This window comes from Pelobates fuscus, chromosome 2 (assembly GCF_036172605.1).
Source record: "Pelobates fuscus isolate aPelFus1 chromosome 2, aPelFus1.pri, whole genome shotgun sequence".
Taxonomy (NCBI): domain Eukaryota; kingdom Metazoa; phylum Chordata; class Amphibia; order Anura; family Pelobatidae; genus Pelobates; species Pelobates fuscus.
Genome location: NC_086318.1, coordinates 136,931,325 through 136,945,030, shown reverse-complemented (window position 1 = coordinate 136,945,030; position 13,706 = coordinate 136,931,325). Strand labels below are relative to the sequence as shown.

The following is a 13,706-nucleotide window of genomic DNA, read 5'->3' as shown; positions in this document are numbered from 1 at the left end:
TTCTCAAGGTCTCTTGGTCCTTCATAGCGGTTGTAAAAAAGGTTCACAAGCCCCTAAATCTACCATTAGCAGGTGGATAGTGGCAGCTATTATACTGGCTTATCAATCTTCTGGATATCCGGTCCCTGTGGGTCTTAAAGCCCATTCCACTAGGGCCCTCTCATCTTCCTGGGCAGCCGCAGTCTCTCCTGAACTCATTTGTAAGGCGGCCACATGGTCTTCCACCAATACTTTCATTATGAGCTACCAAATTGATGTCAGAGCTGGTCTATCAGATCAATTTGCTAAATCAGTTCTATCTGTATCCGATGCATGATTTCTTTGTTTGTCAATTGTTAATGGTGTGAATACATTTTGCATTCAAAATTTTCGAGTCTGTGTCTTCTTCCCTCCCTGGTTTATTGCTTGGGTATTACCCAATGTGGTGCTGCCATGGATATGGCCAGGAAAATGGAAAATGTATTCATACTTACCGTAATTTTCTTTTCCATGTCATATGCCATGGCAGCACAAGGGTCCCACCCGGGGCTATTGCTGAAAATCCTGACTGGGGTAGGAGGTGGTACTTATACGGCTTAATTATTATTCCTGTCCAATGGGGATAGGGAGGAGCTACCCAATGTTGTGCTGCCATGGCATATGACCAGGTAAAGAAACTTACGGTAAGTATGAATACATTTTCCATTATATGTTTGCTATAATATCTCTTATAACAAAACACTTCTACCTGTATGCATTGATCAACATATTTATTTCTCCCAAACTCTATTCTTTCACATCTGAACTGTTCTAAAGATGACAATTTTGGCCAGAATCCACTAGGTTTGTTTGTTTCTAGATTTGTTTTTAAACCCCTTAATGATGAATGACAGACCAGGTTCGTCATGCTGGGGAAGCACTTAACGTCGGATGACGGACCCATTTGCTAAAGTTAACCCGTGATCGCGTAGTTAACGCTCCTCCGGTTTTCCTCGGTATTTGAGGCAGACGGGGAGCACCCAATTGCGCTGTCCCTGCAGCTGTGATCGCTCTGACAGGGTGTTAGAGCAAGCACATGTGCTGCGGGGACTTCTGATCCGCCTCCCTGCTCTTCCGCGTTTAGTGTGAAGTGCAGGGAGATGGATCACTGCTGATCTTCTCCCTGTGTTAAAAAAAAATAAAAAAAATAGTTTCAAATCCCATCCCCTTTAACCCATTTTAAATAAAAAAAAAATAACCCCTTCCCTGCCAATTGATCAGCGACTACATTTTACTGTGATCTTATTTATTTATTTTAGTTAGTGCTCCTTACTGCTAGTTAGGGGTTAAAGTTTATAAAAATGTTAAATGTGTAAAAAAAAAAAACATTTTAAAATGCTCATTACCACTACACCTGGAACAAACTTATCCCACGCTAAGGTTCAAAATATGCCTTTTGAATTACCCAGGGGTGTATTTAATAAATAATATGTGTTTGTGGGGAAGTTTGAATAACCAACCAGCTAAACTACTCCAAAATGGAACATGGACACAGCGTAAAACTTCAAAGTTAGAAAAAAACTGAATGGCTGCGTCTCAAATGTGCCCCTTCAACATCCACATATACCTGGCAGAGGTATATACGGGGGTATATACAGACGACATAGCTGAGCAACATATGTAGTATTATACAGTCATAGCCCACATAAGGTGTGCAAACTCACTTTGTGGGTGCAAAAGGCAGAAAAAAAAACGCTTATTACCACAACATTTGGTACAAGTTAGCTGAAAAATTATCCCACACTAAGGTTCAAAATATCCCTTTTGAAATACCCTGGGATGTCTTCTTTAAGAAATGGTATGCTTTTATGGTGTAGCTGGAATATGTAGCCTGCTCAAGTGCATTCAAAGTGGGACACGAATGCATAAAAACCCTCTATGAAAATTCACACTTAAAAACCTGAAAGTCTTTTACAGCACTGTAACTTTACAAAATAGTGTCTAGGTCATACATTGGGTATATTGTTTTACTCAGAAGATGTAACTTAGCATAATTTGGGGGGTTTTATGACAGTGGTATATATCAAGTGTAAGAAATACACATTAGTGTAACATATATGTAAAAATTAAAAAAAAAAAAAAATTTCCCCTCACCACAAACAGTGACATAAATTGGTGACAAGTTAAGGCACAATATACACCATATAAGATACCCTGGAGTGTCTGCTTTATCAAATAAAAGCCCTATGTGGTTTTTTTTTTTTTGAATATACACACTGCTATAATACCTTAAAATGAGACATAGGCCCATCAAATCCATCTACGAAACATTCTAACTATAGAAACTGAAATAGCCTTGTCTCTTATATGGCATTGTAGCTTTATAGAAAAGTGCCAAAAGCATACAATCAGGGTATCGTTATACTCAGCAGATGTAGCCGTACACAATATGGGTTTCTGCGCAGGAATAGCACACACCAGCTTTAACAAAATACACATTACAAAAAAAGTTGTGTATATGCCAAAATAAAGAAAAAACACAATAATACTCAAAAATTCTGCATAGATTGGTGACGAAAAAGTGCCAAACTAACCTTAGGTAAATAGCCCGTGATGTCTGCTTTATATAAATGTATACTTTTGTGTGGAAATTTTTTTTTTTTTCTGTGATGGCTACTAAACCTACAAGACAGACATACCAACTTCTAACATTTTTGAAAATTGAAATTTTATTTTATTTCTTGTATTTTGTGACCTGTAACTTTCAAAATAAGCTGAAATCCTATACATATGATGTACGCTATAAATAAAGACACACAAATTAATTTATTTTAAATTGATTTTTCTAAGCTGGGCATATGCACACACTATTATTGCCAAAACTGTGAAAACATTTATTTTTTTGCTTTTTGCATTTTTTTTGCATTTTTTTATAATTAATGAGAATGTATCTATGTATATGTGACATCAAATTAAAGCCCTGTTTGCCCTCTAAAAAAAGTATATAATATGTGTTGGTGCAATAAATGACAGAGATGCAAATTGCGTTTGAACACAAACAGCAAAAAATGCAAAAATGGCTTGTGTCCTTAAGGGTAAGGCAAGCTTCTGAAGCCGTGACCGTAAGGAGTTATAGGGACTCTATAGGCACCCAGACCACTTCATCTCATTGTCCTGCAATGTTTACATTACACTACTAAGACTGCAGCACACAGAGATCTGTGCTGGGTAGCTCACAAAGCCCATTACTGACCATGCTGGCGGGGGGCAAGCAGGGTATTTTAAGACACTGGGGGTCTACCACAGCAGTTAAAGGGATTTAAAAAGCCATGATCACTGCTCATAGCTCTCCTGTCAGTCTGGGGCCACTAGTATAGACAGTCACATTGTCCTTAAGTGGTTAATATCAGCTATTCAATTTCTTCTACAATGATCAGCCACAACATTAAAACCACTAACAGGTGAAGTGAATATTAATATTGATTGTATCGTTACAATGGCACCTGTCAAGGGATGGGATGTATTGGGCAGCAAGTGAACATGAATTTCATGTGCTGGAAACCGAAAAAATGGGCAAGCAAAAAGGATCTGAGTGACTTTGATGACCAAATAGTGATGGCTAGACAACTGCGTCAGAGCATCTCCAACTGCAATTCTTGTGGTTGTTCAAGGTTTCAGTGTTTAGTACCTACCAAAAGTGGTGCAAAGAAGGACAGCCACTGAACAGGCGTCAGGGCAACGTGCATCCAAGGCTCATCGATGTATGTGGGGAGCGAAGGTTAGCCCGTCTGGTCCAATCAAACTGAAACCTACTTGAGCTTAAGTTGCTGTAAAACTTAGTGCTTGCCATGATGGTAAGATGTCAGAACACAGAGTGCATTACAATTTGCTACACATGAGACCGCTTAGTCGCACACCAGTCAGAGTGCCCATGATGACTGCTGTCCACTGCTTAAAGCGCCTTCAATGGGGAAGTGGGCATCGGAACTAGAAAATGGAGCTATGGAAGAAGGTTGCCTGGTCTAATGAATCACATTTTCTTTTAGATCAGGTGGATGGCCTTGTGCATGTGCTTCATTTACCTGGGGAAGAGATAGCGGCAGAGGCAGTGTTGGGCCCTGGCATTCATGTGCATTTATTTTGGCATGTACCAACAACCTAGAGATTGTTGAGGTCCACATACAACCCTTCATGGCAATGGTGTTACCTGATGGCAGTGGCCTCTTTCAGTGGGTATAATGCACCTTCCTACACTGCAAAAATTGTTCAGGAATGGTTTGAGGAACATGACAAAAAGTTCAAGTTGTTGCCTTGGCCTCCAAATTCCCCAGATCTCAATCAGATTAAGCATCTGTGGGATGTGCTGAAACAAAAAGTCCAATCCATGGAAGCCCCACCTCGCAACTTGCAGGACATAAAGGATCTGCTGTTAATGTCTTGGTGCCAGATACCACAGGACACGTTCAGAATGCATGCCGCAACGCAGCAGAGCTGTTTTGGCAGCACGGAAGGGACCTACATGATATTAGGCAGGTCGTTTTAATGTTGTGACTGATCACTGTATATATCAACAATTGTTTTCTGACATAAATGTCTTTTTGACACAAATGCACAAATCCGTATAGAATTTTTTTAAGTTTGATTCTTTTTACCTACTATTTTATTTTTGTCACAAATGACTGGCCAGAGACGTTGTGCCTTGATAGGATAAAGTAATATTTTGGCAAATATGGGTGGGAAAGTGCAAGTTTTCATACTGTAAAATTTTGTTTTGGCTCCCTAATAAAAAAAAGTGTATTGTGAACAAGAAACAGTTGAGTAAACATGGCAAATAGAAACTATATTCAGTCCATAAAAGTATGTGTATTTAAACAGCAACTTTTAAAATATTGCATTCATGGTATACTTGTTCCAAAATTCTGTTTTGGTGTAAATAAACTGAATTTTCTTGAACCAAAATAGGGAAATGAATAAACGGCTAACTGAGGAACAAGCCCGCAAAACATTTGAGAGAGCCATGAAACTAGAACAAGAATTCACCGAACATTTTACAGGTCTGTATTTTTTATGTTAATTAAATAAATTCAAAAGAAAAAACGATTATAAATAGGATGGCGCAAATGGGAGAAGGATCTTAGTACATGCAGCAACCAACAAAAACAAATACTGGTAAAACGATTTGAACTTAAAATAACTTACAGTAGTGATGGTGCGCAACAACAAAAATCATATTCACTATGGACCTCTTACAGAGAGTAAAAGTAACCCTGTGTACATGAAATGAGGTGTATACAGAGTGGAAATATTATAAGTAATTGAAACACAAACAGTGGTTGTGGTAAAACAAAGCACAATCTGTAGGTATACTTGCAAACATGGAAATCACTCTGACACCTATTAAGGAGACAAAAACAGAAAGAGATCCTAGTGCAGCATAGTAATTCACTTATAGATATATAAAATAAAGCAAACGGAGGTGCCCTTAGGGTATTACACTTACAAGATTGGAGTGGTAAAAGCACCACTTGTTGCTATAGAACTCAGGGAGGATCAGCCCCTAGAGTGCGTGGGATCCGTGGAAAAGAAGCTTGCAATCCGGATCTCAGGTAAGTATACTTTATTAATAGCAATTTAAAAACACCAAAACTTGTTGTGGAGGTAGTTGGTCCGCTCACCAGCCTCAGGAAACCGCAAAGAAAGTTCCATAGACTCATGCAATTTAAAAAATCTTCCGGCTGCTGACCTGGCGGCTGTTGCCGACGGTCTCCAAATCACTTCCTGGTTATGGGTCTGTAATGCATTTCGCCCCACCCACAGGGCTTTGTCAAACGGCTGATGCTTCCTCACACTGTCCTGTGTCTTATATACACCAGTCCATGTTACCAACCATTTTGCTGTTTTTAAATTGCTATTAATAAAGTATACTTACCTGAGATCCGGATTGCAAGCTTCTTTTCCACGGATCCCACGCACTCTAGGGGCTGATCCTCCCTGAGTGCTGTAGCAACGAGTGGTGCTTTTACCACTCCAATCTTGTGAGTGTAATAACTTAAGGGCACCTCTGTTTGCTTTATTTTATAAATCTATAAGTGAATTACTATGCTGCACTAGGAGCTCTCTTTCTGTTTTTGTCTCCTTAATAGGTGTCAGAGTGATTTCCATGTTTGCAAGTATACCTACAGATTGTGCTTTGTTTTACCACAACCACTGTTTGTGTTTCAATTACTTATAATATTTCCACTCTGTATACACCTCATTTCATGTACACAGGGTTACTTTCACTCTCTATAAGAGGTGAATACGATTTTTGTTGTTGTGAACCATCACTACTGTAAGCTTAATTAATAAATTCAGACATCTGAATAGATGCAAAAAAATAAAATCTAGTGCACACCGTGTAGTTATAAGAGCATATAAAAAATGTACTCCCTTTTTTGAGAGCAAAAAAAGTTTTGCTCAATCCAAAACGCTTGGGCGGTATATTCCACACCAAGGAAAATGATGTATTATTGTCAGGAAAATCAGAAATGTCCAGGAGTGTAATATAGATTACACTTTGTTATTACTCACATAAAAGCAAATATGGGAACAAGTATGCGAAGCACAACTCCTAATGGGTAGGCTTGTTAAGGTTGAAAAAGCCTACCCATTAGGTGGAATGTGTTGTGCTTTGCATACTTTATCATTATCATATATGTTGACAGACTTGCAGATACGTGCAAGATATAGTGAGAGGTAAAGTTGCTGCCAAACATCCTCAATCATCTCCAGCTCAGAACCTGCCAACCTGCAGAGAATCCTGCACTGCTTCCCTGCTGTGTTATTGCTCACCCTTACCCTATAGAATATACAATCTCCTGTAAAAATGAAATAACAGATCCGAATTTCCTAACGGAGTTTGTACCGGTTACCTTTAATCCTAGAGTTCCATTTACACATTTTTGGTGACCCTGGCATTGCTAATCTATGAGGAGAACTATTTGTACTGGCTAGAGACTGTTGTGCACATGGCAGCAGCATCTGCACGCCTCTCCCTGTTTTTGTCTCTTTCTTCCACCAGAACCCATCTGTCTTTCTTCCCTCAGAGCCTCTGTCTCCCTCTCCCCCCACCAGTGCTCCTCTGTCTCTTTTTCCCACCAAAGCTTATCTGTCAATCCCCCTGTCTCTTCCCCACAAGCCCCTCTCTCTTTCTCCCCCCCAAGCCCCTCTGTCTCTTTCTCCCCCCCAAGCCCCTCTGTCTCTTTCTTCCCCCCCAAGCCCCTCTGTCTCTTTCTTCCCCCCCCAAGCCCCTCTGTCTCTTTCTTCCCCCCCAAGCCCCTCTGTCTCTTTCTTCCCCCCCCCAAGCCCCTCTGTCTCTTTCTTCCCCCCCCAAGCCCCTCTCTCTTTCTTCCCCCCCAAGCCCCTCTCTCTTTCTTCCCCCCACGCCCCTCTCTCTTTCTTCCCCCCACGCCCCTCTCTCTTTCTTCCCCCCACGCCCCTCTCTCTTTCTTCCCCCCACGCCCCTCTCTCTTTCTTCCCCCCACGCCCCTCTCTCTTTCTTCCCCCCACGCCCCTCTCTCTTTCTTCCCCCCACGCCCCTCTCTCTTTCTTCCCCCCACGCCCCTCTCTCTTTCTTCCCCCCACGCCCCTCTCTCTTTCTTCCCCCCACGCCCCTCTCTCTTTCTTCCCCCCACGCCCCTCTCTCTTTCTATCTTACCCCCCCAAGCCCCTCTGTCTCTATCTTACCCCCCAAGCCCCTCTGTCTCTCTTACCCCCCAAGCCCCTCTGTCTCTATCTTACTCCCCCAAGCCCCTCTGTCTCTATCTCCCCCCCCCATCTTCCCCCAAGCCCCTCTGCTCCTCTCTCTTTTTTCCACCAGAGCTTCTCTCTCTCCCCCTCCAATCCCCCTGTCTCTTCCCCCCCAAGCCCATCTGTCTCTTTCTTCCCCCCAAGATCCTGTTTCTTTCTCCCCCCCCAAGCCCCTCTGTTTCTTTCTTCCCCCACAAGCCCCTCTGTTTTTCCCCCAAGCCCATCTGTTTCTTCCCCCCGACCCTTTCTCATTCTTCCCCCCAGACCCTTTCTCATTCTTCCCCCCCAAGACCCTCTCTCATTCTTCCCCCCAGACCCTCTCTCATTCTTCCCCCCCCCCAGACCCTCTCTCATTCTTCCCCCCCAGACCCTCTCTCATTCTTCCCCCCCAGACCCTCTCTCATTCTTCCCCCCCAGACCCTCTCATTCTTCCCCCCCAGACCCTCTCTCATTCTTCCCCCCCAGACCCTCTCTCATTCTTCCCCAGACCCTCTCTCATTCTTCCCCCCCAGACCCTCTCTCATTCTTCCCCCCAGACCCTCTCTCATTCTTCCCCCAGACCCTCTCTCATTCTTCCCCCCAGACCCTCTCTCATTCTTCCCCCCCAGACCCTCTCTCATTCTTCCCCCCCAGACCCTCTCTCATTCTTCCCCCCAGACCCTCTCTCATTCTTCCCCCCCAGACCCTCTCTCATTCTTCCCCCCCAGACCCTCTCTCATTCTTCCCCCCCAGACCCTCTCTCATTCTTCCCCCCCAGACCCTCTCTCATTCTTCCCCCCCAGACCCTCTCTCATTCTTCCCCCCCAGACCCTCTCTCATTCTTCCCCCCCAGACCCTCTCTCATTCTTCCCCCCCAGACCCTCTCTCATTCTTCCCCCCCAGACCCTCTCTCATTCTTCCCCCCCAGACCCTCTCTCATTCTTCCCCCCCAGACCCTCTCTCATTCTTCCCCCCCAGACCCTCTCTCATTCTTCCCCCCCAGACCCTCTCTCATTCTTCCCCCCCAGACCCTCTCTCATTCTTCCCCCCAGACCCTCTCTCATTCTTCCCCCCCAGACCCTCTCTCATTCTTCCCCCCCAGACCCTCTCATATTCTTCCCCCCCAGACCCTCTCTCATTCTTCCCCCCCAGACCCTCTCTCATTCTTCCCCCCCAGACCCTCTCTCATTCTTCCCCCCAGACCCTCTCTCATTCTTCCCCCCAGACCCTCTCTCATTCTTCCCCCCAGACCCTCTCTCATTCTTCCCCCCCAGACCCTCTCTCTTTCTGTCTCTTCCCCCCCCCCCCAGAGCCCCTCTGCCTCTTTCTTCCCCCCCCCCCAGAGCCCCTCTGCCTCTTTCTTCCCCCCCCCCCCAGAGCCCCTCTGCCTCTTTCTTCCCCCCCCCTCAGAGCCCCTCTGCCTCTCCCCCCCCCCCCCTGCTGCACTTGCTTCATTTAGTATGTATGGATTCAAATTAAGGCCACACAAGTCATGCTTTTCATTTATTTTCAGCAATTGTACAAGGAGACACATTAGAAGAAATCTACAATCAAGTCAAACAGATTATAGAAGAACAGTCCAGCACATACATCTGGGTTCAGGCAAAAGAGAAGTTATGAAACATGAATCTAGCTCCATATAGAATCCCCACCACTGCCCATTGCATATGATATCCTCTCCCATAGGAGCAGGCCTTTTTTAAGGATCTGCACGCTCCACTTATTTGCTGCCGTTCCTTCCACCTTTTACATTGTCACTTTTTTACCTAGATAATTTTTAACAATGTCATGTTTTGAGTTAATATTATTATTTGTAAAGAAGGTGGAATGGCCGGACCTGTTATTAAAAGGTTTAGGGAAATAAGTGGTTAAAAATTCCTTAATGTTTAAGGGAAAGTGACATGTTTTCAACAAAAAAAGCTTTATAGACAATTTAAAATAAAAATAAAACAAGTGGTCTTAACTTACAATATTGTGAGCAATTTTGCACAATTCGCTTTTAATAGCATGGTTTGGCCTATGCATTTCGTTCTCAGCAAACGGTTATTACACAAAATGGTTCTCTTTAGGCAGTTAATCTCTTTACTTTCCAAATTCCATTTTAAAATAAATTCCTGGGTGTGGATTTAATGTGTGCCATCCCTTGGCACGGCAAACTGCTTTTCCAGGAACACAAGGGTTATTTTTGTTTTTCTTCATTGAAGGTTATATTTTTATTACTTTGTTTTTAAATCAAACAGTCCTGTTAGGAATAATGTTTTAACGTTGATAGTCATTTTCATATAACACTATTTACAGTGTCTGACAATGTTTTTGATACTGATTTTACTTTCTGAAACAAGAGAAAAACTTCAGGTAATTAACACAGCCTCGTTAAGGTCCAGCGATGTATATAGCACTACAAGGAGACATGATGTCTCCATCGCATTTGCAGATTGGATTCTTAGACTGTAAGTGTATACTTAGAAGACAGATTTTAAGATTTTACCCACAGTAACTGCCTATTTTGTTATAATAAAATATATATATTAAACTTTCTTTAATCTCTAACTATGGGAGTACTTTTCTTTACATATTGATATTGCACACGCGCATATATAAATATAAAATTCTATATATTTTTTGTTCTTCTACCACCTCCAATATTTTTTCCTTTTTTTGTTTTTTTGGAAGAGATATTGATGTACATTGCATCTTCCTTCCATATGAAATATGAACAAGACACCAGTGGCTGCGTTAATTGATGTTGGGTCAAAGAAAGATTAGCTGCTTAATTAAGTCTAGGCGTGTTCTCCTCTCTTCTGAAGAGTCCTTGGTGTTTTCTTTTTATGTACTGTGCATGTTTACCCTGCGTGAGATTTCAACTAATATGGTCTTGAGTTACAATGTACATTTTCACTTCAAGCTGCATGTATCATATCCATAGCAACCCTTATTTGGGTACACACTATTGTCCAATATTACCCCAACTCTTTGGGTGGCAGAGTTGTGTGCGGCGCCTTTTTCCATTCAAAGAGTTATGTGGGGGTCTCAAAACTAAGACATTGTTTGGTTCTGTCCCATTGCTTGTTTTTTGGAATTGTTTATACAAAAAAATATATATATGCTACTCATTAAAATTCTCTACCAAATAAGCATTAGTTTGTAATGAACAAAGCAGCATTATTCATTCCATTGTCAGAAAGAGGAGAACAGCTAATAAACTTTTATTGAACAATATACTTGTGTGTATGTGTCATAATTTAGCCTTTACATGAATTGCAAGAAATTAAGGTAGTGTTTTTTTTGGGGGGGTGGGGGGGTGGGGGAGGTTGTTTTAAATGTTTTATTTTTTTATTAATGCAGATGATTTACAGTGCAAACTAATGTGATGGGTGATAAAAGAAGAAATATGTTTATGACTGAAAAAATGCTTCTGGTTAGAGTAAAATAAAAAAGGAAAAAATAGTTTGAGGTAAAGTTTGCATTTCAAAAAAAAAAAAAAAACACAATTTAGACATTGATGGCCACTTATTTATATTAGCCAACACATTCCTGTTGTCAATGCCCAGAATAAAGACAAACTGGCAATTAGCCACGCTGCTCCCACATTCTGAAACTCTTTTTAACTTGCTCAATCAGAGGGGCACCACCTTTCCAGATTTAAAAAAGGAAAAAAAACTGAAGATCCACATCTTTTCTCAGGCATTCAGTCAGCTTATCTGACTATCAGAAACTCTTAACTTTTTTTCTGTTTTATATATTTGTAAAGTGCTTTGAGTCTCACAGGAAGAAAAGAGCTATAAAAATTTGCTAATTATTAGTTGTATTTGAATATTGTATCCTCTGTCCACTTCTTCCTATGTTTTTATTCACTGCAGTGGTGTGGTTGTACATGACATCATTACATACAGCTGTACTATAGTTGGAGCCTGTATCTAACATTTGCACAAACTGCTTCAAAGCAAATTCATCTCTCAGAAATTGTCAATGAGAAAGCTGACAATTGAACTACAAATAGTTTATGCTCCTGTTATGTAGGCATTCCCTTGGAATGCTATGGAGGCACCATGATTGTCAAAGTTTTCAGAAACTCCAAAATAATCGAAGAGCTCATTTTAGAAGCTCTATTCCCATTCCTCAAATCCCCAAGAAAGAAAGAAAGCAGGAAAGTTCAAAGATCATATTTATTCTTTTGTTTTTAATGTATATTTTTTTTTTTGTACATTACATGCAGTGCATTAGCATCAACTCGAGTGTGGAGTGTGCCTTTAATGTATTTATCCTTAAAGGACCACTCTAGTGCCAGGAAAACACTAGTTTTCCTGGCACTAGAGTGCCCTGAGGGTGCCCCCACCCTCAGGGACCCACTCCCGCCGGGCTCTGGGGTGAGGAAGGGGTTAAACTTACCTCTTTCTCCAGCGCCGGGCGGGGAGCTTTCCTCCTTCTTCCTTGTGACGTCATCGGCTGCATGCGCGGCAGGAGCCGCGCTCGCATTCAGCCGGTCGCATAGGAAAGCATTTACAATGCTTTCCTATGGACGCTTGCGTGCTCTCACTGTGATTTTCACAGTGAGAAGCACGCAAGCGCCTCTAGCGGCTGTCAGTGAGACAGCCACTAGAGGTTTAGGAGGCTGGATTAACCCTCAGTATAAACATAGCAGTTTCTCTGAAACTGCTATGTTTATAAAAAAAAGGGTTAATCCTAGAGGGACCTGGCACCCAGACCACTTCATTAAGCTGAAGTGGTCTGGGTGCCTAGAGTGGTCCTTTAATACCTTTGTATGATGCATGCTATGGTGGTTTTCAGTGCAACACCATTCCAGTATCATAAGATGATTATTAGAATCCTATGAGGGGCATTGAGATACACAAGAGAGAGTTTAGCTGGTACATATTCACATTAGCAGGAAACATTCACAGAAATTGGTGGTAAAATGCTTACACCAAAGGAGCCAATAACCTTGGTTGTCTACATTTAAAAAATTTATAATTTTATGATGGTTATTTCAGATGGTGGATTGCCAAACTGCCTCTACTGAGCTCACTAAAAACGTAAGGTGTCAATCTCCTTTGTGAAAACTAAAATGGGTTCATTCCGAATAACATTTGCAAACTGGTTTTACTAGACAGAAATATTTTTTTCCTGCATATCATACATAAAAGTATGTGAGTCTCTGCAGGAAAGTGAAAACTTTACTAGGTCAGATGCTTCCTTTGATGTATGAAAACTAGAAAAAGTGTTGGTTTTTGTTGTTTTGGAATATGCTTTTCGATGCGATTGGGCCTTTAAGCCCAGAAGTTTTGCAACCAGTCTATCTATAGTTCTGTAACAATATTGTGAATTGTTACGAAAAATATTTCAAAAGTAAAGATTATTTAAATATATATATATATATATATATATATTAAATAGTCAATATTTTATTTTGTATGATGTAGCATTAAGATGACCCTTTATTGGAATTAAAGGACCTAGCCCAAGCCATGAAAAACCGTCTATTATGCCTCCTCTTCCAAACTCAACAGTAGGCACTACTCGTTTCAGCAGGTAGTGCTCCTACGGCATCCACCAAACCCACATTATTTCATTAAATTGAATCCGTGGACATGTGTAGTGATGAATTACCATTCGATATCTGGCAAAGTCCAGTGGCCGCATGTTTTACACCACTCCAGACAAGCTAACACTTGGCATTGCACATGTTGAAGAAGGAAGAGGTTCTTTTTTAACTGTCAAAAGTAAAGACACATCAATGGGACCTGATGGAATACACAGTTATTAAAAGAGCTTAGTGGTGTACTAGCAAAACCATTAACAGATTTATTTAACCAATCATTGTTAACAGGAGTAGTCCCAGAAGATTGGAAGTTAGCGAATGTTGTGCCCATTCACAAGAAAGTTAGTAGGGAGGAGTCGGGCAACTATAGGCCAGTAAGCCTTACTTCAGTAGTGGGGAAAGTAATGGAAACCGTGTTAAAGGATAGGATTGTTGAACATCT

The 13,706-nt window shown here is 41.6% G+C and overlaps 1 protein-coding gene across 18 annotated transcripts in view; it reads left to right on the top strand.

Moving 5' to 3' along the window:
* The window catches only part of DLG1 (discs large MAGUK scaffold protein 1), a 231,411-nt gene extending 220,467 nt beyond the window's left edge, over positions 1 to 10,944 (top strand). For all 18 annotated transcript variants that reach the window (XM_063442744.1, XM_063442739.1, XM_063442748.1 and 15 more), the window contains 2 exons: positions 4,921 to 5,012; positions 9,239 to 10,944. In XM_063442744.1, the coding sequence (XP_063298814.1) occupies positions 4,921 to 5,012; positions 9,239 to 9,345 (199 nt within the window). In that variant the 3' untranslated portion in view covers positions 9,346 to 10,944. The remainder of the gene's footprint in view (positions 1 to 4,920; positions 5,013 to 9,238) is intronic.
* Positions 10,945 to 13,706: the final 2,762 nt, after the last annotated feature.